Below are 25859 nucleotides of genomic sequence, written 5' to 3'. Positions count from 1 at the left end.
TTGTAAGTTGTTGTTAGTATTTTGAATTTTATTTGTTGGGTGAGTGGAAGCCAGTGGAGGGGTTGGCAGAGAGGGGTAGCAGACACTAGCATTCCCCACCTTTCTTCTCTACGAAAAAAAAACCTACTCCTGCTGGAGAAGTAGACTTACGAATGTGCCCCTGGGAAAGCGCATCCACAGCGTACTCCTCCATGGCCTTATTCTCCGCAACCGAGAGAGGGTACACCCTGCCACGTGGAGGAGTGGCCCCGGGTTGCAAGGATATGGCGCAGTCGTAAGGACGATGCGGCGGTAAGGTACCAGCGCGTACCTTATCAAACACGTCCCGGTACTCCCCATAGTCGGTGGGCAACGCAGAGTCCGAGGAGGCACACAATACCTTAACCGGCCCCCGGATGCACCCGGCCCCACACTGTGGAGACCATGAGAGAATCTCGGCTGTTTGCCAATTGAAGGTTGGATTGTGCCTCTGGAGCCAGGGATACCCCAAAACCACCGAATAGTGTGGGGAAGAAATCACCTGAAAACAGGCCAACTCCCTGTTAACAGCCCCAATGGCTACCTCTATCGGCAGAGACTCGTGGGTAACCTGCGGCGGTTGCAGGGGCCTGCCATCTATTGCTTCGAGAACCAATGGGGTAGCACGAGCCTGCAGGGGAATGGAGTGCTGTGCAGCAAACAAGCTGTCCAAGAACAACCCACCGGCCCCAGAGTCTACCAACGCCTGGGCCGTCACCGAGCCCTCCGTCCAAGAAAGGACCACGGTGATCAGTGGCTTATCCTTGCGGAACGCCGGGGACGAGGAAACTCCACCCAAGATCTGTCCCCGACATGATCTCAGGTGCGAGCGTTTCCCGGACGGACTGGACAAGACTGCCGAAAGTGCCCACCGAGGCCACAGTACAGGCAGCGACCCTCCTGACGCCGAGCGGCCCGCTCTCCCTCGGAAAGGCGAGCAAACCCCAGCTGCATGGGTTCCCCACCAGGCAAGCTATCCCCAGGAGGCGTGGGAGGAGAGGGAGGAATGGGTGGGACAGAAAACACAGGTGCCAGTCGATTGGAAGGCCTCCGCAGGCGTTCCTTGAGTGAAGGCCTCTCCCTGAGCCTGGTGTCAATCAGGATCAGGAAAGAGATGAGCTCCTCCAACACCACAGGCAGTTCCTTAGCTGCAATCTCATCCTTCAATGTGTCAGAAAGACCATGGGAAAACACAGCCACCAGAGCCTCATTGTTCCAACCGACCTCTGCCGCCAGGGTACGAAACTCTATGGCGTACTCGGCCACGGTCCGTGAACCCTGATGCATGGTCATGAGCAGCTTGGCCGTCGAGGCGGAACGAGCCGGTATGTCGAATACCCTACGGAAGGCATCGACAAAACCGGAAAAATCTTGAATCACCGGGTCGTTCCTCTCCCATAAGGGATTTGCCAAGGCCTTGTCTGAGAGTAGTTAAATTAGGAACCCCACCTTTGACCTCTCAGACGGAAAGGCGTGGGGTATCAGTTCAAAATAAATACCCACCTGGTTGAGGAACCCACGACACTGACTCGGCTCACCCCCAAAGCGCTGTGGAAGAGGGGCAAAACCAGTCATACCTCTGGGCGCCGCTGATGCAGCCGCCGAGGTGGTGGACGCAATAGGCGGAAAAGCAGCGGGAGAGACCACCGGAGTGACTACTGGCCTAATAGCACCAGGAGCAAGGTGTGCAGTGCGTGCAAGCAGAGTTTGCAACGCCTGAGCAAACTGATCCAACAGGTGATCCTGTTGATCGAGTCTGGCGACTAGCGTTGGGAGCGAAGGCGTGCCTGCACCGTCAGGGTTCATGGCACTTGTGTAATGTCAGGGCAGGGGCCGAGGAACGGACAGGCAGGCCTAACAATGTAACGCACTGGCTGACGACGACCACCACCCACAGACCGAAGTCCCTCAGGGCGCGGAGTCTAAGTCCCAGGCTGCCCTTCACCAGGGCCCCTGATGGTGGGGATGGACTTGACGCAGCCAGGAACCAGGTCGCGGCCCCCGAGACACCTCAGCTGCGGTAATGGCCACCGCCAATGGCGTGTAGCTGGTGGAAGAGACAAAAGAGTAGTCAGACAGGCCGGGTCAACAACAACAGGACAAAACAGTACAGGACAGCAGACGAGAATCACAGGTCACGAGCCAGGTTCAGCAACAGAGGGTCAGATCAAAGGAGAATACAAAGAATAGTCGAGTCACAAGCCGAATCAGATACCTGGAGAGTCACGAGAGTCAGAACAGAGTAATAGCAACACCAAGACACAAGACACAAGTGCAAAGAGCATATGCGGGCCACAGGCTTATATGTCATCAGCCACACCCCTCTGGGGGATGGACCTCAGAGACCAGAAGGCATAAAAGGATTCCAACCATGCACAGCCGAAATCCAAGATGGACGCCAGCACATGGAGTAACATAACCTCAGGGAAAAGGTAGGACCTTGACACCAACTTTCTGGAAACAGTTTGGGGACGGCCCCTTCCTGTTCCAACATGACTGAGCACCAGTGCAAATAGCAAGGTCTATAAGACATGGATGAGAGAGTTTGTGGGGGAGGAACTTGACTGGCATACACAGATTTCTGACCTTAACCCGATAGAATATCTTTGGGATGAATTGGAGCAGAGACTCTGAACCGGGCCTTCTCGTCCGACATCAGTGCCTGACCTAACAAATACGCTTCTGAAAGAATGGTCAAACATTCCCATAGACACACTCCTTAACCTTGTGGACAGCCTTCCCAGAAGAGTTGCAGCTGTTCTAGCTGCAAAGGGTGGGCCAACTCAATATTGAACCCTATGGACTAAGATTGGGATGCCATTAAAGTTCATGTGTGTGTAAAGGCAGGCATTGCAATACTTTTGGCAACATAGTGTATGTCTGGTGCAGCTGGAGGGCAGATTCAGTGCAAATTAAGAAAGAGTCCTATCAGTTTTCTGAGCAGTGCGGTCCAGCTCAGGAGCAAATTCAGGCTCGTTGACTTCTATGTGAACTGCTTCTGAATCACACATGCCATCAGTTTTTTTGAACACTATTTCAGCACAGATTTCTCTCTTCAAATCCTGTCCTGAATCGCATCTGAATGGGCCCTGAACCGCTGAACAACTGCTTTGTAATTTGCTGTGAAAATGGACCTTCAAAACCGCACCACACAAGTGTGAATCCAGCCTCAAAGTTATGTGCAGCTTGCCAACATCTTCCACATGCAGACAGCTGTCACATGACATCCCCTGCCCAGGCTGCTGGGTAACCTGAACCAGCACAGAGCACATTGGGAGGTGTAGTTTTAGAATGACTTTCCCGCTGGAAGCAGTGGGCATTTGTAGTCAATCTCAAACTAAGTCTGCCATGCTCCATTTTTTTTTTACTCTCCCTAGGTGCCTTTTTTCATACTCGGTTGTGCCACCACTTCATTTTATTAGCTATGACTGCTATTTTACAGCTGAATGCTCAGTATCTCCCCATAGCCTTCTATTAGCAGTGGTGGAAGCCAGTGATAGGCAAACTTTCCAATCACTTGTGGCAGCGGGGCATGTGCTGCTGGTGCGGTGATGCTGCCCTGTAAGAAGTGACCTCTGGCCTCAGGTCTGTTCTCAGGTTCAGGTCCCTGCGGCCTGGCCTCCCCAGTCAGTCAGCAGGCGGCAGACCTTGTCCCCTTGCTGACCCTGAACATTTTCTGGGCAGTTCCGTAAAAAACTCTTCATTAACTTCTCCTGGGTCCCATGGCTGATTGGGATATGTAATTTTCATAGTCCTGTACAGTGCAGCAATCCTTCCTCTGCACTACATGTCCAAGTATTCCCCTCCTGACATTGATTGGCCCAAGCAGTGGCTGCAGGAGGGAGGGAAAGCAGGAGTGAGGAGGAGGGACTGGAGAGGGTGGACACACACAGCCTGCAGCTCCAAAGAGCTGCTCAGTGATGTCAGGGTAATGTGACAGGGAGGCTGCAGGGCCCCCAGGAGCATGGGCGAGGTCATCATTGTGACCCTTGTAGTTCCACCAATGCTAGTGTCATTCTTTTCAGCTGGTGATGGGCTTTTTTTTTAAAAGTGATCAGAGCTGCTAAACATATGCCGATCACTTTTTCAAGGACCAGAAGGCTCCCCCCCTACCCCCCCCCCCCAGTGCTGCCACACTGTTGTTTATGGGCTTTCCTGTCCCACCAGGAAGCCCGGGGCCACTGGGGCCTGTTGTGCTGGCTGACCATAGTGAATAAGTAGGAATATCCATTCCCCAATCTTCTCTATGGTGTGTGAAACTGGAAGCACCACAAATTTTATCACTTCCAGTTTCAGCTTTTTGTATACTAGCCATTGCCAAATAGTAAAGCAGTCGGTCAGTCATTTTGGTTTGATCGGCTGCTTTGGAGGTCAGAGAAGAGTTTTAAAACAAATAATAAATTAGACAAAAAAATGAAAGCACCCTATCCCCCTGTCTTCATGGCAAATATGAATGCACACGTAAGTCCCGCATGCATATGTAAATGGTGATCCCACAAATGTGGGATATAACCATTAACGTCAGAGTGAGGATAAAAAGTCTAACATTAGACCTTCTGTTTAACTGTAAACTGGTAATCTGAAAAGGCTTTTAAAGTGTTGCCTACAAATAATGTAATTAAATTTAAGTACCCTAGTTTGTCATCATTCCAGAGTCATTTGCAATTGGGTAACAACATGGGAATTAAAATGTGTTTGTGTGCACTAAAATTTATTAAAGTGTATTTTTTCCTGAAAACCGCTGCACAAATATCGTGCGACATAAAAAATGACAACAGCCAATTTATTCTCCATGGCCTTTGCTTTCAAAAAATATATAATATTTGGGGGTTCCAAGTCATTTTCTAGCAAAACAAAACATTCCTTTTTACATGTATTTGAGTAATGCCACAATTGACCCGGGTTTGAACTAGTTAAATGCATGAGATAAGAATCATATGACATAAACTACTTCAGGCATGGAATCAACTGTATAAGCCCAACTTAGTTCTCTATAGCATTACAGTGTGTATGCATGAAGAAAGCAGCTGACAGTCAGATGACAGACCAAGCCACTGAATCTCACACCAACATGAGCTCCTCTGATCTTGACTATCCAAAGCTATTGGTAGAATATAAGGATGGCTTTTTCGTCTCAAAGGTAATAATAGACTTTAAAATGTACTTTCTTTATAGTTACTATTCTTACTTTAGTACCTAATTGTTTATTGTTTGTTTGTGACTTTTATACATACATACACTAAACAGCTCCATATTGCCAATTAGACACTAGTTTTACAGCAGAAATCATGAACATTATTCCCCCCTTAGAGTACTATTTGTTTAGTAGTTGTTTTATATGATCTAAATACTGTGGTAATATGAAGTAATGGCCTCCTAAAAATATTACTACATTTGGAATGTATAGACTGGACTCAACATACCGTGGTTTCAGTAACGCTGCAGTGCCACTTTTCTGGCATTGATTGCTTTTGTTAATGTGTTGCACCTAATTAAAAAAAAAACTGCAACAGTTTTGGTTCTGACATTGACTCGTGGGTAAAATTCCGGTAGTTCTAATTTGTTTCACTTCTACATTGTGGCACAACACCTGAGCCAAATTCCAACTAAAAATACTGACAGTTTGGGAGGAATTTAATAAAGCTGCTGCACCACTTTTTTGGCATTAATCCCTCTCGTTAATGTGGTGCACCGAATTCATAAAGCATCTGTGATGCTTTTGGTTCTGACAGCAACTCATGCCACGTATACATTGTGGCGCACTGAATGCACTGAATTAAAAATAAAATACCGACAGTTTATATTTTATGAAAATGGAGTTATTCAGACCATCTCTCTTTTGGTGTACAGAGAGACAGGTTCATAAATTTGGTGCATTCTACGCCAATTTTAAAATGAATACAGGACATTTTCACAAAATCTGTCTGCCGCCCTTTCTGAATCCCAGGGACTGTTTCTTGTTTATACCCTATAGCATATATGTCAAGGTAAATATTAAGCTACTTGGTATTAACCCTTTAGTGACCGAGGGTAAAACAAATGTTAATGCATAAACACAATTTTGCAACATTGACACGTGTTAGTAAAACTGTACATATCATTGCAACTACTTGGTGTTGCCAGGTGGATTATACTGCTTTTATTTTTTATGCACAAATTCAGCTTTTTTTTGTGGTAAATGGTAACAGATATCTCCTTTTTTAAATTTAGCAGTATATTTCTTACTATTACAATCACTTACTACCAAAAAGCAACAGAAAATCATTTTGCTGCCCCTGATGACTGCAGTGATTCCACATATGTGTATGTTATTTGTTGTTTTGTACCTGTATTATGGCCCGGAGACAATAGTGCACATTTTGCTTTTTTTTTTTTTTATTTCCTACCTAAAACATACTGACACTGACACTAATTTTAGAAAATCCTTTTTTTAAAGAAAACATGTTTTTATATCTTTCTATCTTACAAGCAGAGAAAGATACAATGTGTCTTTCTCATTTAGAAAAAGAAGTAGACATGGGGTGGGCTCACAGTGACTAATCACTGTAATAGCCGATCAGAGGCTATCACAGCGATCAGGGATGAGAACAAAGGATGTCCAATCAGCTGCACTCCAAACAATCCACTTCACTGAATCAAGATAAAACCAATACAGACAGTGGAAATACAGTGAGGAACTGCCAGGTAAACATGTTTCACGCTAAAGACAGTGCTTGTTCATTACCCAGTGGACCCATGTACAAAGTGTTGGTTTTAAGCACCAGGAACAGCTGTTCCTCCTGATCAACACCTTGTCCACCTCTTGCTACACCAAACCAATTTAAAGGTAAAGACAGTTCTGCAACAAACAACAATTTTAACATCCCCAAAGTGCAACGCATAAAATCCAACGCACCAACCATAGGATATGTGCAGGAATTCCCACGTTGCACAATGGAGATGGCAAAAATAAAAATGAACATAAAGTTGTATGGGAAGAAGAAACAAAAAACAACATACCATTAAGAAAATACCACATCATGTATAAATGTATGCATATTGGTCTATCCCAAATAAGAAGATATACAAATTATAAAAATAGATATGCCTCAGATCAATAACAAAGTCTCTAGTCCTATCCTCACCATCCCAGATATAATAAAAACCAAAAAGGCCAATAAGGCGATGGAACGGGCAGAGACACAGAAAGTAATCAAAAAAGATCAGCACCAAATAAACGCATGTAGTCAAATAAACACATATTCACAAAGCTGGTAAAACATAATTACATCAGAGAGGGAGGGGGGTGAGGCTATGGCTGGGCAAGGATTGGACGTCCTTTGTTCTCATCCCTGATCGCTGTGATAGCCTCTGATCGGCTATTACAGTGATCAGTCACTGTGAGCTCACCCCATGTCCACTTCCTTTTCTAAATGAGAAAGACACATTGTATCTTTCTCTGCTTGTAAGATAGAAAGATATAAAAACAAACAAAAGTGAAAAAAAAAAGAAAGAAAAAATAGCTAGATCAAGGTTTGATCTAGGTCAGTGCCTGGGTTAGTGTTAAGGTTAAGGTAAGGGTCAAAGGTCAAGGCCAAAGACAGTATATTTTGGGTAGAATGTTTTCTTTAAAAAAAGGATTTTCTAAAATTAGTGTCCGTGTCAGTATGTTTTAGGTAGGAAATAAAAAAAAAGAAAAAAGCAAAATGTGCACTATTGTCTCCGGGCCATAATACAAGTACAAAATAACAAATAACATACACATATGTGGAATCACTGCAGTCATCAGGGGCAGCAAAATGATTTTCTGTTGCTTTTTGGTAGTAAGTGATTGTAATAGTAAGAAATATACAGCTAAAAATGGGTAAGATCCAATTCAAAATTCAAACCATTAAGAATAGATGTACAAAAATAAAGAAATCCAAAAGATTTCACGTTTGCACAGCAATCTTTATTATTATTATTATATAGGATTTATATAGCGCCAACAGTTTGCGCAGCACTTTACAAAATGAAGGTAGATATTACAGTTACAATACAATTTGGTACAAGAGGAAACAGAGGGCCCTGCTTGTTAGAGCTTACAGTCTAGGAGGAAGACTTGAGTGATATAAAAGGTAATAGCTGTGGACGATAGATTAGGAGACAGCCAGGCAGATTGGGGTAGGGAGTTCCATATGATGGGAGAAGCTCGGGAGAAGTCCTGGAGGCGAGCATGGGAGGAGGTGACAGGGGAACTAGAGAGCAGAAGGTCATGGGAGGATCGCAGAGAGCATTTCGGTTGATATTTTGAGACCATGTAGGTGAAGTAGCTGTGGGCAGAGTTGTGGCTGTCTTTGTAAGTTGTTGTTAGTATTTTGAATTTTATTTGTTGGGTGAGTGGAAGCCAGTGGAGGGGTTGGCAGAGAGGGGTAGCAGACACTGAACAGTTGGCAAGATGGATGAGCCTGGCAGCAGTATTCATGATGGACTGGAGGGGGGATAGCCTATGTAAAAGTAAGCCAATGAGGACAGAGTTGCAGTAGTCGAGGCGAGAGATAACCAGGGAGTGAATTAGAAGCTTTCTGGTATCATTGGTTAAAAAGGGGCGTATTCTGGAGATGTTGAGGAAGTTAAGGCGGCATGATTTGGACAGGGATTGAATGTGGGCCTGAAAGGATAGTACAGAATCCAGGCTTACACCTAGCACCCTGGCATGCAGGGATGGATTGATGGGTGGTGTGATTGATCCTGACCAAGAAATCAGGGGAGGAGGCACATGGGGGAGGAAATATTATGAGCTCAGTTTTGGATAGATTGAGTTTTAGGAAGTGGTGTGACATCCAGTCTAATATGTCTGTTAGTAAATCGGTCATACGTGAGGAAACTGATGGGGTGAGCTGAAGAATAGAGAGAGAGATTTGTGTGTCATCAGCATAGAAATGGTATTGGAAACCATGGGAAGCTATCAGCTGACCCAAGGAAGAAGTGTAGATCAAGAATAGGAGAGGTCCAAGGATAGAATCTTGGGGGACCCCGACATTAAGAGGAGTAGGAGAGGAGGAAGAGTAGTTGTAAGTGACACTGAAGGTGCGGTGAGATAGGTAAGATTCAAACCAATGAAGAGTACAGTCACGGAGACCAAGTAAATAGAATTTTTTGAGGAGTAGGGGGTGGTCAACTGTGTCAAAGGCAGCGGAGAGGTCCAAGAGCAAGAGTACCGAATAGTGACCATTGTTTTTAGTGGTTAGTAAGTCGTTTGTGAGTTTTAGAAGAGCAGTTTCTGTGGAGTGTTGTGGGCGAAATCCAGACTGAAGGGAATTGAGAAGGTTATTCTCAATAAGGTGGCAGCTCAGCCGGTTGTAGACTGGATGTTCAAGGAGTTTGGAGGCAAAAGGGAGTAAGGAGATAGGTTTTAGGTTGGTAAGATTGGTGAGGTCCGGTGAGGCTTTTTTAAGTATGGGGGTGACTAGCGCATGTTTTAGAGAGTTGAGGAAGATGCCAGTAGAATGGGAGAGATTGAAGATATGAGTTAAAGAATGAATAATAAAGCCAGAGGGTGACCGAAGTATTTGCGAGGGAACAGGGTTCAGGGGGCAGGTGGTTAGGTTGGCTTTAGAAAACAGTTTACCAACCTCCTCTATAGTATCTGGGTTAAACAAGGGAAATATAGATTTTGCAGGTGGACAAGGAGATGTCTGTACAGTGGAGATCTAGTCACAAATTGTAGCAATCTTATTTCTGAAGTGGTTAGCAATCTCCTGGGCAGTGAGTGAGTTAGTTGGTGGAGGTAAAGAAGGACGAAGTAGAGAGTTAAAGGTAGAAAAGAGTTGACGTGGATTGCGTGAGAGGGTGTTAATGAGAGTGATAAAATAGGTCTGTTTGGCAGTGTGGAGACAAGAATTGTATTTTTGAAGGGCAGATTTATATTGGTCGAAGTCCTACTGGGTCTTAGTCTTACGCCATAAACGCTCCAGAGCATGGCTATGTTTTTTGAGGCATCTGCTATTGTCTGTTTGCCAGGGCTGTAGAGGTTGGGGCCTAATTCTGTGTGTAGTGAGGGGGGCCAATGTGTCCAGGGTGCATGACAGTGAACTATTGTAGACAGAAGTGGCCAGGTTGGAGCAGCAAAGAGCTAAGATTCTGTTGCCAAAAAAGAAGAGAAGGGTTAAGATAACGAAGGTTTCTACGGGTAACTGTTTGATAGTTGGAAGACGAGGAGGAAGCCAAGGAGAGAGTGAAGCTTATAAGGGAGTGATCAGAGAGAGGAAAAGGACAGTTAGTGAGTTTGCAAGGAGTGCATAGGTAGGAGAATACAACGTCAAGGCAGTTACCATTCGAGTGAGTAGAAGCATGTGTCCATTGTTTTAGGTCAAAAGAAGTGGTTAGGATCAGACATTTAGAGGCAGCAGGAGTGTTAAGATTAACAGGGATGTTGAAGTCACCAAGAATGACAGTGGGAATTTCAGAAGAGAGAAAGTAAGGCAGCTAGGCAGAGAAGTCATCAAGGAAGCTTGATACCGTTCCAGGAGGCCGATAGATCACAGCAATTCTTAAAGAAACTGGAGAGAACAGACAAATACAGTGAACTTCAAATGAGAGGGACAGAGAGGGAGGTGAATGAAGGACCTGAAAAGTGCTTTGAGGAGATAGGAGGATTCCAACTCCACTTAATTTCCGTCCACTAGGCCTGGGAGAGTGAGTCCAGAGGAGACCACCATGGGAGAGGGCAGCAGGAGAGGAAAGGTCAGATTCATAAAGCCAGGTTTCCATAATTGCAAGCAAGTTAAAGGAGTTTGTGATAAAAAGGTCATGGACAGAGGTGAGCTTGTTACAGACAGAGCGGGCATTCCAGAAGGCACAGGAAAAGGGGGGCTGGTTCTAGGTCCTGGAGGTTTTATTAGTGTTTGGGTTCAGAATTAGCTGGAGTTGATGAGTACAGTAGTAAGGTGAAGAAAGGAGTTAGGGTGATATATATAAGCTGTGGGGTGGAGAAGAGGGGTGAAGGAGATAGAGTTTGAAGAGAGAGGACACAACTGTGAGAAGGAGGAGTAGGGAGTGCATATTACAGAGTGGAGATGAAGCAGACTGGATAAGAGCTGAAAGAGCTGGATGGGGAAAAGGTCACCTTTAGTCTGATTAGTATTTGAAGTTGTCTGCTTCTCACTTTGTGCATTCGCTGAGTGCAGAGCTGAAGTGCAATGCTCAATACTTAATCCAAGATCAATAATTTATCCAAGATGATAGTTGCCAATACTACCCTGGCTGTGCTGCCCCTAAGGAAGGCCTAAATTTATACTGAGTTGGGTGGGGGTATTGCCAAATAATCAATTAGGAATGCATAGCAGAGACACATGGCTAGCAGGGCAAACTTCTCACTACAAAGGAGGACTACAAGAGACAACAAGAGAGCAGGAGGGCAGAGTTGTTAAGATTAGGATTAGCTCATAAATTTTGGTTAGACAATAAGAGCAACATAAACACCACAGTAATATGGACCACAGTTAAAGATTTTTGAAGCAGTAAGAATGAACAATAAGAACATTGATAGTTATGAATCAGCTTCAGTTAGAGTTGGATTTTAAAAGCAGTATAGATTACCATAAAGCAGTGTGGGGTGAATTAGCATTCATACATGGCATAAGAGATATTACAGATGGATATTGCTTGCAGTAATTTACCATATAAAGCCATCTGCACCCCTAGGAGACCTGTCCACCCTCTCAATGCCCTGTATGCTCAAAGCACTAAGGTCACCTCCATGAGCACTGTTAAAATGATTAGTGAAATTGGTAGAATGATTCTTTTCTATGTCATAAACATGATCATTGAGGGGATCTTGTAGCCTCCCAGTTGTCCTACCAACATATTGTACTTGACAACTTCTACTGGTGATCCAATATATTAGATACTTAGTATTACAGTTGATGACGTTCTTGATCCTGTAAACCTTGCCACTAACCGTGGATCTACATTCCTCTCCTTTCCTAATACAGGAGCAACAGGGACAGCCAGCTATACCACACCTATAGTTACCCTTAAAACTCAGCCATGTTCTCTGAGGTTTTCTAGGAGGAGAAATAGCTAGAGGACAGAGTATTGCCCAAAGTTGGTGCAAATTTTAGTACCGTGGGACAATATTTGTGCAAATATGTCATCACTCAGAAGTATGGGAAAATAGTGCTCAATGATCCCTTTAATCCTCCCAAACTCTAGGCTGAAAGCAGTGGAGACAACTGGTGGCCCCTGCCTGGAACTAAACCTCTCTTTTGTTATTAATAAGTTGTTCCTGTCAATATTGTTAGCTATACCGACAGCACAATCTATCATGGGCGCCAGATAACCTCTCTGTAAAAAGCGATCCCTCATGTGCGTCACCTCTCTATTGAAATCTTCATCCTTATTACAAATCCTACACAATCGTAGGAACTGTCCCACAGGAATCCCTCTAAATGTGTGTTTGGGATGTCCTGAGTCAGCTCTTAGAATGCTATTGCCTGATAAGGGGTTCCTATACAAACTGGTGACAACTGCACCCTCACAACCCCTCAGTGTGACATCCAAGAAATTAATACTATGATCACTCAGCTGTCTAGTGAAGCCGAGGTTAAGTTAATTGTCATTAAGATACTACAAAAAACCTTACAAATCCCCGAAATCACCGGAACAGATGAAGATCAAATCAGCTATGTAGCGCCTGAAAAATTGGATGTAGGGACAGAACGGGTTGCCAGGTCCAAATATCTTCACCCTCTCCCACCAACCCTTATAGAGGTTGGTGAGAGAGGGTGAAAAACTGGCACCCATCACCGCCCCACATTGTTGGAGGTAAAAAAACACCAACAAAAAAAAGTAGTTGTGTGATAGTAGGTATTCAAGACATTCCAAAATGAATTCCCTCTGTATGCGGGAATATAATCCACACAAATCTAAAAAGAAGGAAACAGCCCTAAACCCCAAAGTATTGGGGATGGATGAATATAGGCTCGCTACAACACATGTGACCCACCTATCTCCATCCCTCCATTTAGCCTCCCGACACAGGTTCAACAAATGGTTGGTATCACAACGATAGCTGGGAAGTCCCACCACTGTAGAATGTAGCTGGAAATCCAACCATTGTCCAATTCTTTCATTCAGGGATCCAATACCGGCTACAATGGGTCTACCCATTAAGGGGTCCAACCCCTTATGTGTCTTAGGTAGATGGTAAAATATTGGGACAACAGGAGATTCTGGAACAAGTGCTTCACTTTCATGTTTGGATAGAATACCCAATTGGACACCCTTCTGGATAAGTGAAGTGAGTACACATTTAAACTCTTTGGTAGGATCTGTGAGATGGGGAAAACCGCTCTCATTGTTTGAACACTGTTTGTGTGCAGTAAATTATGGTGTGGAGTAAATCGATGTTTTGAATGACATTCTGCGGTTTAGCCACAAGATGTCACTGTTTTTCTAATACAGGCTCAGACTGCATAGATATTTGTATATTCATGAAGAGGTGGGGTTTTCACACAGAGTTGGGGTTTTTAGTGAACAGGAAGAGGAGACTGCCGCCATGTTTTGGACGATGCTGAATGCAGGAGCCATGTTTTGGCCGATGCTGAATGCAGGGGCCGTGTGAGCTGAGAATCCGATGACATCCAGGTGTGAAAGAGTCCCTCACTAACCAGAGATTGCTGCCAGGAAGGCTGATGAGAGCAGAGGAACTAAGCAACATTTGTTCTGTTCAGAGTCACCAGCGGATGCAAAACAGACCCGGGTCGGTAAGATCGCGCACGCACCTCATTTCAGTGTTGGCGCCCAGAGACTGAGTCCAGACCGATAGTTAGTTAGTTAGGGTCTCTGTTTGTGTCAGGCTGCAAGTGTTGTTTTCTGATTATTGGAAGGACTCCACCACTTAAAGTGACATTTCACATTGGAGAACTGATAAAATCCTACAAACTCAAGCCAGACTGGCGTTTTGCTCAGAAGGAATACTCAGGCACGTGTTACAGGACCAGTTATGGGAGGGGGAATACTGTAGATTTGTGTAAGATTGTAAGCTGTTGTGCTGCACCGCAGGCTAGCCCATACCATACACCCATACACTGATTCTTGCTCTTTTAGGGTAATAACAGGTAAGGTGTGGCAGCTTAGTTGTGCCCGCCAGTAGGTAAATTACTTCACTTTCTACCTTCATCCATCAGAAGGCGCCGTGCTGTGCAGCACAAGGGTCTCATCCTTTGGGCTGGGTGTATGTAAATTTATTGTATGTTCCCAGCATTTGTGGCTGTGTTTACTTGCCACATCTAAGTAAAATTCTGTTGTGGCAAAAGCTGGTGTTGGGGTTGCTTTCCTCGTTCGTGACTTCACTGTACCTGGGGAGCCCACCCTGGTACACGGCTTACAGATCCCTTCTCAGTTTAAGGTAAGTACTCTCATCTGACAGCTGTCTAAGCACCTCAGTTCTGTATGTGTAGGCATTCTGGACAACACCCAAGCCCCCTTATAGTGATCAGGGACCTGAAACCGGGAGTCCCAGGTCCCGATCTTTAGAAGGAGACTGGGCTCTTGGTGAAAGCCCAGTCTCCATGCTGCAATGGCGCTGTGTGGCACACTCCCAGCACAAAAAGAGATGCATATATGTGGCCCCATGGATAAAGACCCACTTCTGTGAGGTCACATGTATGCGTACGGTCAGTGTAAAGGAGTTAATGGTAATAATAGAAAAAAAATACACTTTTTTTTCCCCAGATTGCTTTACTGCTCAATGATTTATTTGAACACCAGAATCATGTTTCCAGTACAAAGCATGGCAAAATTATTTCCAGACACATTAAGGCTTTTATACACTGGGGGTGTACATTTTTTTATTGTTTGTACTGCAAAAACTTTCAAGCACAATAAAAGAAAATGCAAAAGATGGTATGAACAGTATTTTTTTAATGTAAAAAAATGCTAAGGAGAGCAGGGGAAGGGAGGAGTGAATGAGGGTCAGCAGGGAAAATTATTGGAAAATGTTACTTTGACCAGCGCTGCAGCAGATGTCCCCATTGACAGAATATGGTGACGCAGTGGAGAGGATTCCCCTGTCTGCCTCCATTGTGTGGATGTGAGAATCCGCTCAGTATTTTTCGATCAGCTCATTGGCTGATCAAAAAAAACACAAAAAACTGATTGGTGTCTGGCCAACTTTATACCTCCCCACTGTGAGAATACCCTGAGTGCATTAAGATGTACCTTGAGTGCTCTGGCTAAGTGTGTAGCCTAGGAAGCTCTCTGACAGTTGCCTAGGTTTACATTATAATTCACATTCCCTTGCAAACCCCATTGAGCTGGAAAAAAAAGCAGATCAGGAATTGTAGCTTTCTTCTGTCTTCACCAGCAAGTTTTTCAAGGACTCCAAAGGTCAAAGATTTTCAAAGGCAATTAGGATTTTCACAAGATCATCCAAGGCAGTCATTATCTCTATTAGTAGAAGTTTCTTTAAAATTGACACACAGAATAATTCTTGGTAAGAGCTATTATTTGCTATATATTTGCCTTACTTTTGCAAATGATCAGTACAAACACAATATAAACTGTCTTTTCCTTGTAGACCATGTTTACAGCATGTGAGTTGGGAATTTTTGACATACTACATGATGTTGGGGAGCCCTTGTCAGCAGCGGCCATTGCTTCTCATTTGTGTGCCAGCGTAGATGGCACAGAACGCTTACTCAGTGCCTGTGCTGGACTGAAACTCCTAAAAGTAGAAATGAAAAACTTGGAAGGTAAGATGTATGGATTTAACTTTTGTTTTGAAGAGGTATAATATGTTGGTCTATTATAATTAGTTGTTAAATCTTTTTTTTTTTCATTTTTTTAGGATTTTTATAAATATTGTAAGAATTGACTTGAACTGCATTCTGGGTGTACCTACCTTTTTACTGTACTTTAGTTTAGATTTTTCAGAAGAAAGTGAATCCATGCCCCCCTGGAAATCTAGAAAAAGGAGAATATATGGAGATATACTTATCCAATCTTCCATTCTCTCCTCACAAGAGTGGTTCCTGCAGCTCCTGCACCCTGTCCTCTAGTGGTCTTGAGCCTGATGTCAGGTAGCATCCATAGCTCTGCTCTGGATGTGAGGTCATCAGGAACATTCCGCTGCTGAATCATGGAGGAGAGCCATTTGCCAGAGGAATGAAAGATAAGGTAAATATAAGGGTTTCTCCTCTCCCCTGGTCAAAATGAGCGCTTAAGCCTTGCAGTGCAAGCATAGCCCCACTACAAGGGATCATTACTTTTTTCTGGCAAGAATTCAACTTTAAGACTTGTCAGTGGACTTTAACACTGATTGGTAATAACTTGCATTATGCAACTTTAACTATATTTCTGAACAGATACAATTTTCTTCTCTCCTTTCATTATGCTTCCACCACCCTCTTGTTTTTCAAATTGCATCTGAGGCTACTACCGCCCCCCTGGATCCTTCCAGTGCCCCCAGGGGGTGGTATTGCTCACTTTGGGAAATATTGGTATAGGCCAGTGATGGCGAACCTTTTAGAGACCGAGTGCCCAAACTGCAACCCACAACCCACTTATTTATCGCAAAGTGCCAACACTGCAATTAAACCTGAATACTGAGGCTTTAGTTTAGAAAAAAACAACCCATACATTAACATCTTTTGTCTTAAAAGAAAAACATAATAACAGAGCTTCCACTGACCACCAGCACAAAAGGGCAAAGTTCCACTGATCACTAACAGAAGGGGACAAAGTTCCACTGACCACCAGCACAAGGGGGCAAAGCTTCACTGTCCACCAGCAAAAGGGGGAAAAGTTCCACTGACCACCAGCACAAAGGGGCAAAGTTCCACTGACCACCAGAAAAATAGGGACAAGTTCCACTGACCACCAGCACAAGGGGGCATAGTTCCATTAACCACTAGCACAAGGGGGCAAAGTTTAATGATCACCAGCACAAGGGGGCAAAGTTCCACTGACCGTCAGCACAAGGAACATAGTTCCACTGACCACCTGCACAAGGGGGAAAAGTTCCACTGACCACCAGCTTAAGGGGGCAAAGTTCCACTGGCCACCAGCACATGGGGGTAATATTCCACTGACCACCAGCACAAGCTAAAATCTTGTGTTACTAAAAACGAATGTATTAAAACTCACAGCCGGTCCAATATATATATCCTTGGCAGCGCACTGACCGGCCATGCGAAAGCTAAAACGAGTCACGGCAAATGAGTTGTGGCTCGTGATGTCATCGCCTAGCGCCACTTCTCCTTTCCGAGCATGCGCATAGCATCTATGTGTGCTGTTATCTGATGCTCAGCTGCTGGGGTGATGGTGGGGTGACTTGACTCGCGTGCCGACAGAGAGGGCTCTGCGTGCCCGCTGTGGCACACATGCCATAGGTTTGCCACCACTGGCCTATTCTAATTAAAATTCAGTAAGACACTGCCTCCCCCTGCTCTGCATATGCTCAGTTGCTCTTAATTTTTTGGTATTGTGCTGAAAATGAGAACCACTAGAGGCGGTTCTACTGACAACCTAAAGATTTACTGTTGCTCAGGGCTCTGGGCTTCAGCAAAATGGCAGCCTCCGGCAAGAAGAGACAGGTACAATGCTGGAGTCAATTTACAGCACACACTAATTTTGGTAGCAATGTATGTTTCTTGCTAAAGAACATTATTTTTTATCAAGTTGTTATGGGTAAAGTTCCACTGTAATCACTCTGAGACATACTTAAAATATAACAGGTAAACTTAAAGTGTCAATAAACCCAGTGCAACTACTTCATTTTAAGGATGAGCCAAACATACCTGTGTCTGGTTCGAGGCAGGTTCACAAAACATGACAGAATGAATTACAGGCATATAGAACACCAATATTTAAAAGTGATAAATGTAAGACTTGAGTGTATGAATAATAATTGCAATAAACTTGTGTTTTGCCCATGCAGGGAAAAGCAACAGGGCTGCTTTATTTGCAGCCCTACAAGCAGCACATTGACCTTTCCTCCACCCACTCCCCGTGACTCTGTTCAGAATCCAGGAGCAAAGTACTTTCTCTAGAACTCTAGTAATTCTGGATATGGGGGAACATATGACTTACTCTCTTTCCTCCCATGTGATACTTGCTGATTTTCACTGATACTTGCTGATTTTCTGTCACAAAAGAGTACTGGAGATCAAAAAAAAAAACACAGAAAAAAACCCCCAGATGTTCTAAGGCAAGCCATAGATTATACAAATGTCTTTCCTTCCACCAGAACTTGATTCCCCATCAACACAGTCAGTGTCGATGATGCAATCCCTCTTGCAGCGCTATTGTGTTCAACCGGCAGGGAGCATTCCCTGCTGGCAGAGCGCAATGATCACTGCTAGCAGCTATAGCTGCCGACAGTAATTGCATGCAAAAAAGCCAACAGGCTCAATGGATCGACTTTAGTACAACCAGCCTGCCTATAGACGGATCGAAATTTAACTGGCCCTGCTAAATTGTGAAAGATTTGATCTATTTATGGCCATTTGTACCCTTTCTGTCTTTTTCTAAAAATATGTTTGACTTGGAGTTTGACTTTAATGTGGCTGCAACTAAAACTATGGTATTTGCACATATTTAGCTTTATGTTTGACATGTCTGATAAGTGGATCCTAAAACAATAACACTATTTTTTTCTGTTTTTTTAGCATATTATTCAAACACAGATGTTTCTGCAGTATACCTGATCAAATCAAGCCCAAAGTCCCTATATCACATGATGATGTACTACTCTAGCACCACATATAAATGCTGGCAATTCTTACCCCAAGCTATAAGGTACAGTCTTAAAAGTGAATGCATAGTTCTTTTAAGTTATAGTTTGTTTTACCATGTATGTATTAATTATGTACCATGTGGCAGCTAAAATTGCTCATTACACAGTGCTCAGCATAAATGGGTACACCCCAATTGATTTGTCAGAAACCTTTACTTTTACTTTCAGAATCAACATTTTCTATGGGACACTATACTACAAAATACTCCCACAAATGTGGGCCATTGCTAGTACAGGTGAGTCTAATTATTCATTAAACAGGTGTTCAGTAGACAGATTATTATAAAAGGGTGTTACTTAACAAAGAAAACCCCTTCCTATTTCATGCTATCAGCAATAGCACCATATGGAAGAGAAATGTCACAAGGCCCAGAGAAAGAAAATAATTTCTTTACACAAGAAATGTGATGGCTACAAGAAGATCAGCAAAGCTTTACTTATCTGAATACTGTAGCAAAAGTGATAAAAAAATTTAATAAAGATGGAACTGCAACCATCTCACAGAGACGTCCAGGCCGTCCATGGAAGTTAACATCCCAATAGGAGTGTCTTCTGATGAGAAGGGTTGAGGAAAATCACCATGCAAGTTCACTGCAGTTAGCTAAAGAAGTAGAAAGTCAAACTGGGGTGATTGTTTCTTATGACACAATACAAAGTACATTGTAAAGGAATGGCATACATGGGTGTTGTCCACGAAAGAAGCCTCTTCTAAAGCCCATGCACAAACAAGCCAGCCTAGAATTTGCCAGGATCCCTGCTGAAAAAGAAGACTACTGGGACTCTGTACCCTGGAGTGATGAGACCAAGATAAATGTTTTTGGAACAGATGGCTTCAAAATTGTATGGCGTCACAATGGTGAGGATTAGAGATGAGCGAAGAAATGAAAAATTCGATTCGACTGATTCGGCGAATTCGTGGACAATATTCGATTCGAGTCGAATAAATTCGCTGTGAATTTAACTTAAAAAAGGGTGTTTCTAGGCTTCAGAGAGACTTAATATTAGTGCAGAACACTGTACCTTTAATTTAAATGCCCTTGGAGTCTGCTGGGGAAGAGAAATAATACTGTCTGTCAGTATGACATGCAGATGAGTGCCGTCGATCTTAGAATCACTGCACACTTCACTCCTTTGGCCAGTCACGGGGCCAAAACCAGTGTTTGGAGCCACAGTGTGGCGGTGGAGGCAGCAGCAATGGGAGGCCATACAGCAACCTATGACAAAATGGAAACCAGCAGGAGCGTGAGGAGACCTGAAAGTGGCACATGGCAGAGTGGGAGCAATGGGAGGCGGTACAGGGACCCAGGTCACACTATGGGCCCAGCAGCAGCGTGACCAGGCGGTACGGGGGCCCATGGCCGATATGGGGCTTGGTGGCACCTATGGAAGGCCTGTAATCTGCCAGCAACCTATGACAAAATGGACAACCGCAGGAGTGTGAGGAGATTTCAAAGTGGCACATGGCAGAGTGGAAGCAATGGAAGGCCGTACAGGGACCCAGGTCACACTGTGGGACCAGCATCAGCGTGAACAGGCGGTACGGGGGCCCATGGCCGATTTGACCTCATTCATCCCATAGTCCTGCCGACTCACGAATAGCGTGGCCTCCTCAAAGGGCCTGAGCAAGCGCAGGTGTCACACATGAGCTGCCAATGGCTGACATCTAAGTTACACAGGGAGTACCTTTATCCGCTTTTAACATCAGGAAATCTGTGATGGCCTTTAGCTGTTCGTAAAGGCGGTCTAACATATGTAGGGTTGAATTCCACCTTGTTGCAACGTCACAGCATGAGGAGTCGGTACGGGGGCCCATGGCAGATTACATGTCTGGCAGCAGCTATGTGAGGCCCGTAATCTGCCTGCACCCTATGTCAAAAAATTTAACACACCAGCAGTGTGAAGAGACCTGAAAGTGGCACATGGCAGCAGAGTGTGGCGATGGAGACAGCAGCAATGGGAGGCCGTACAGGGACCCATGAGAGACTCTGGACTTGGCAGCAGCATGAGGAGGCGGTATATAGGGGCCCATGGCAGATTAGGGGCCTGGCAGCAGCTATGTGAGGCCCGTAATCTGCCTGCACCCTATGTCAAAAAATGTAACACACCAGCAGTGTGTGAGGAGACCTGAAAGTGGCACATGGCAGAGTGTGGCGATGGAGACAGCAGCAATGGGAGGCCGTACAGGGACCCATGAGAGACTCTGGACCTGGCAGCAGCATGAGGAGGCGGTATATAGGGGCCTATGGCAGATTAGGGGCCTGGCAGCAGCTATAGGAGGCCCATAATCTGCCAGCACCCTATGTCAAAAAATTCTACACACCAGCAGTGTGAGGAGACCTGAAAGTGGCACATGGCAGCAGAGTGTGGCGATGGAGACAGCAGCAATGGGAGGCCGTACAGGGACCCATGACAGACTCTAGACTTGGCAGCAGCATGAGGAGGCGGTATATAGGGGCCCATGGCAGATTAGGGGCCTGGCAGGAGCTATGTGAGGCCCGTAATCTGCCTGCACCCTATGTCAAAAAATTTAACACACCAGCAGTGTGAAGAGACCTGAAAGTGGCACATGGCAGCAGAGTGTGGCGATGGAGACAGCAGCAATGGGAGGCCATACAGGGACCCATGACAGACTCTGGACTTGGCAGCAGCATGAGGAGGCGGTATATAGGGGCCCATGGCAGATTAGGGGCCTGGCAGCAGCTATGTGAGGCCCGTAATCTGCCTGCACCCTATGTCAAAAAATTTAACACACCAGCAGTGTGAAGAGACCTGAAAGTGGCACATGGCAGCAGAGTGTGGCGATGGAGACAGCAGCAATGGGAGGCCGTACAGGGACCCATGAGAGACTCTGGACTTGGCAGCAGCATGAGGAGGCGGTATATAGGGGCCCATGGCAGATTAGGGGCCTGGCAGCAGCTATGTGAGGCCCGTAATCTGCCTGCACCCTATGTCAAAAAATTTAACACACCAGCAGTGTGAAGAGACCTGAAAGTGGCACATGGCAGCAGAGTGTGGCGATGGAGACAGCAGCAATGGGAGGCCATACAGGGACCCATGACAGACTCTGGACTTGGCAGCAGCATGAGGAGGCGGTATATAGGGGCCCATGGCAGATTAGGGGCCTGGCAGCAGCTATGTGAGGCCCGTAATCTGCCTGCACCCTATGTCAAAAAATTTAACACACCAGCAGTGTGAAGAGACCTGAAAGTGGCACATGGCAGCAGAGTGTGGCGATGGAGACAGCAGCAATGGGAGGCCGTACAGGGACCCATGAGAGACTCTGGACTTGGCAGCAGCATGAGGAGGCGGTATATAGGGGCCCATGGCAGATTAGGGGCCTGGCAGCAGCTATGTGAGGCCCGTAATCTGCCTGCACCCTATGTCAAAAAATTTAACACACCAGCAGTGTGAAGAGACCTGAAAGTGGCACATGGCAGCAGAGTGTGGCGATGGAGACAGCAGCAATGGGAGGCCATACAGGGACCCATGACAGACTCTGGACTTGGCAGCAGCATGAGGAGGCGGTATATAGGGGCCCATGGCAGATTAGGGGCCTGGCAGCAGCTATGTGAGGCCCGTAATCTGCCTGCACCCTATGTCAAAAAATTTAACACACCAGCAGTGTGAAGAGACCTGAAAGTGGCACATGGCAGCAGAGTGTGGCGATGGAGACAGCAGCAATGGGAGGCCGTACAGGGACCCATGAGAGACTCTGGACTTGGCAGCAGCATGAGGAGGCGGTATATAGGGGCCCATGGCAGATTAGGGGCCTGGCAGCAGCTATGTGAGGCCCGTAATCTGCCTGCACCCTATGTCAAAAAATGTAACACACCAGCAGTGTGTGAGGAGACCTGAAAGTGGCACATGGCAGAGTGTGGCGATGGAGACAGCAGCAATGGGAGGCCGTACAGGGACCCATGAGAGACTCTGGACCTGGCAGCAGCATGAGGAGGCGGTATATAGGGGCCTATGGCAGATTAGGGGCCTGGCAGCAGCTATAGGAGGCCCATAATCTGCCAGCACCCTATGTCAAAAAATTCTACACACCAGCAGTGTGAGGAGACCTGAAAGTGGCACATGGCAGCAGAGTGTGGCGATGGAGACAGCAGCAATGGGAGGCCGTACAGGGACCCATGACAGACTCTAGACTTGGCAGCAGCATGAGGAGGCGGTATATAGGGGCCCATGGCAGATTAGGGGCCTGGCAGGAGCTATGTGAGGCCCGTAATCTGCCTGCACCCTATGTCAAAAAATTTAACACACCAGCAGTGTGAAGAGACCTGAAAGTGGCACATGGCAGCAGAGTGTGGCGATGGAGACAGCAGCAATGGGAGGCCATACAGGGACCCATGACAGACTCTGGACTTGGCAGCAGCATGAGGAGGCGGTATATAGGGGCCCATGGCAGATTAGGGGCCTGGCAGCAGCTATGTGAGGCCCGTAATCTGCCTGCACCCTATGTCAAAAAATTTAACACACCAGCAGTGTGAAGAGACCTGAAAGTGGCACATGGCAGCAGAGTGTGGCGATGGAGACAGCAGCAATGGGAGGCCGTACAGGGACCCATGAGAGACTCTGGACTTGGCAGCAGCATGAGGAGGCGGTATATAGGGGCCCATGGCAGATTAGGGGCCTGGCAGCAGCTATGTGAGGCCCGTAATCTGCCTGCACCCTATGTCAAAAAATGTAACACACCAGCAGTGTGTGAGGAGACCTGAAAGTGGCACATGGCAGAGTGTGGCGATGGAGACAGCAGCAATGGGAGGCCGTACAGGGACCCATGAGAGACTCTGGACCTGGCAGCAGCATGAGGAGGCGGTATATAGGGGCCTATGGCAGATTAGGGGCCTGGCAGCAGCTATAGGAGGCCCATAATCTGCCAGCACCCTATGTCAAAAAATTCTACACACCAGCAGTGTGAGGAGACCTGAAAGTGGCACATGGCAGCAGAGTGTGGCGATGGAGACAGCAGCAATGGGAGGCCGTACAGGGACCCATGACAGACTCTAGACTTGGCAGCAGCATGAGGAGGCGGTATATAGGGGCCCATGGCAGATTAGGGGCCTGGCAGGAGCTATGTGAGGCCCGTAATCTGCCTGCACCCTATGTCAAAAAATTTAACACACCAGCAGTGTGAAGAGACCTGAAAGTGGCACATGGCAGCAGAGTGTGGCGATGGAGACAGCAGCAATGGGAGGCCATACAGGGACCCATGACAGACTCTGGACTTGGCAGCAGCATGAGGAGGCGGTATATAGGGGCCCATGGCAGATTAGGGGCCTGGCAGCAGCTATGTGAGGCCCGTAATCTGCCTGCACCCTATGTCAAAAAATGTAACACACCAGCAGTGTGTGAGGAGACCTGAAAGTGGCACATGGCAGAGTGTGGCGATGGAGACAGCAGCAATGGGAGGCCGTACAGGGACCCATGAGAGACTCTGGACCTGGCAGCAGCATGAGGAAGCGGTATATAGGGGCCTATGGCAGATTAGGGGCCTGGCAGCAGCTATAGGAGGCCCATAATCTGCCAGCACCCTATGTCAAAAAATTCTACACACCAGCAGTGTGTGAGGAGACCTGAAAGTGGCACATGGCAGAGTGTGGCGATGGAGACAGCAGCAATGGGAGGCCGTACAGGGACCCATGAGAGACTCTGGACCTGGCAGCAGCATGAGGAGGCGGTATATAGGGGCCTATGGCAGATTAGGGGCCTGGCAGCAGCTATAGGAGGCCCATAATCTGCCAGCACCCTATGTCAAAAAATTCTACACACCAGCAGTGTGAGGAGACCTGAAAGTGGCACATGGCAGCAGAGTGTGGCGATGGAGACAGCAGCAATGGGAGGCCGTACAGGGACCCATGAGAGACTCTGGACTTGGCAGCAGCATGAGGAGGCGGTATATAGGGGCCTATGGCAGATTAGGGGCCTGGCAGCAGCTATAGGAGGCCCATAATCTGCCAGCACCCTATGTCAAAAAATTCTACACACCAGCAGTGTGAGGAGACCTGAAAGTGGCACATGGCAGCAGAGTGTGGCGATGGAGACAGCAGCAATGGGAGGCCGTACAGGGACCCATGAGAGACTCTGGACTTGGCAGCAGCATGAGGAGGCGGTATATAGGGGCCCATGGCAGATTAGGGGCCTGGCAGCAGCTATGTGAGGCCCGTAATCTGCCTGCACCCTATGTCAAAAAATTTAACACACCAGCAGTGTGAAGAGACCTGAAAGTGGCACATGGCAGCAGAGTGTGGCGATGGAGACAGCAGCAATGGGAGGCCGTACAGGGACCCATGAGAGACTCTGGACTTGGCAGCAGCATGAGGAGGCGGTATATAGGGGCCCATGGCAGATTAGGGGCCTGGCAGCAGCTATGTGAGGCCCGTAATCTGCCTGCACCCTATGTCAAAAAATTTAACACACCAGCAGTGTGAAGAGACCTGAAAGTGGCACATGGCAGCAGAGTGTGGCGATGGAGACAGCAGCAATGGGAGGCCGTACAGGGACCCATGAGAGACTCTGGACTTGGCAGCAGCATGAGGAGGCGGTATATAGGGGCCCATGGCAGATTAGGGGCCTGGCAGCAGCTATGTGAGGCCCGTAATCTGCCTGCACCCTATGTCAAAAAATGTAACACACCAGCAGTGTGTGAGGAGACCTGAAAGTGGCACATGGCAGAGTGTGGCGATGGAGACAGCAGCAATGGGAGGCCGTACAGGGACCCATGAGAGACTCTGGACCTGGCAGCAGCATGAGGAGGCGGTATATAGGGGCCTATGGCAGATTAGGGGCCTGGCAGCAGCTATAGGAGGCCCATAATCTGCCAGCACCCTATGTCAAAAAATTCTACACACCAGCAGTGTGAGGAGACCTGAAAGTGGCACATGGCAGCAGAGTGTGGCGATGGAGACAGCAGCAATGGGAGGCCGTACAGGGACCCATGACAGACTCTAGACTTGGCAGCAGCATGAGGAGGCGGTATATAGGGGCCCATGGCAGATTAGGGGCCTGGCAGGAGCTATGTGAGGCCCGTAATCTGCCTGCACCCTATGTCAAAAAATTTAACACACCAGCAGTGTGAAGA

The 25859-nt window shown here is 46.5% G+C and overlaps 1 protein-coding gene across 2 annotated transcripts in view; it reads left to right on the top strand.

Moving 5' to 3' along the window:
- The window catches only part of ASMT (acetylserotonin O-methyltransferase), a 91361-nt gene that overhangs the window by 19425 nt on the left and 46077 nt on the right, over nucleotides 1–25859 (top strand). The window contains exons 1-3 of one of the 2 annotated variants that reach the window (XM_089683844.1): nucleotides 5001–5158; nucleotides 15560–15734; nucleotides 18651–18780. In XM_089683844.1, the coding sequence (XP_089539970.1) occupies nucleotides 5033–5158; nucleotides 15560–15734; nucleotides 18651–18780 (431 nt within the window). In that variant the 5' untranslated portion in view covers nucleotides 5001–5032. Of the gene's footprint in view, nucleotides 1–5000; nucleotides 5159–15559; nucleotides 15735–18650; nucleotides 18781–25859 lie in introns of those variants that run through there. The other variant, XM_089683845.1, reaches the window with a different exon arrangement.

The sequence above is a fragment of the Staurois parvus genome, unplaced genomic scaffold (genome assembly GCF_062004578.1).
Source record: "Staurois parvus isolate SC_StPar_1 unplaced genomic scaffold, SC_StPar_1.0 ptg000324l, whole genome shotgun sequence".
Taxonomy (NCBI): domain Eukaryota; kingdom Metazoa; phylum Chordata; class Amphibia; order Anura; family Ranidae; genus Staurois; species Staurois parvus.
This window is presented reverse-complemented; position numbering and strand designations above follow the sequence as displayed.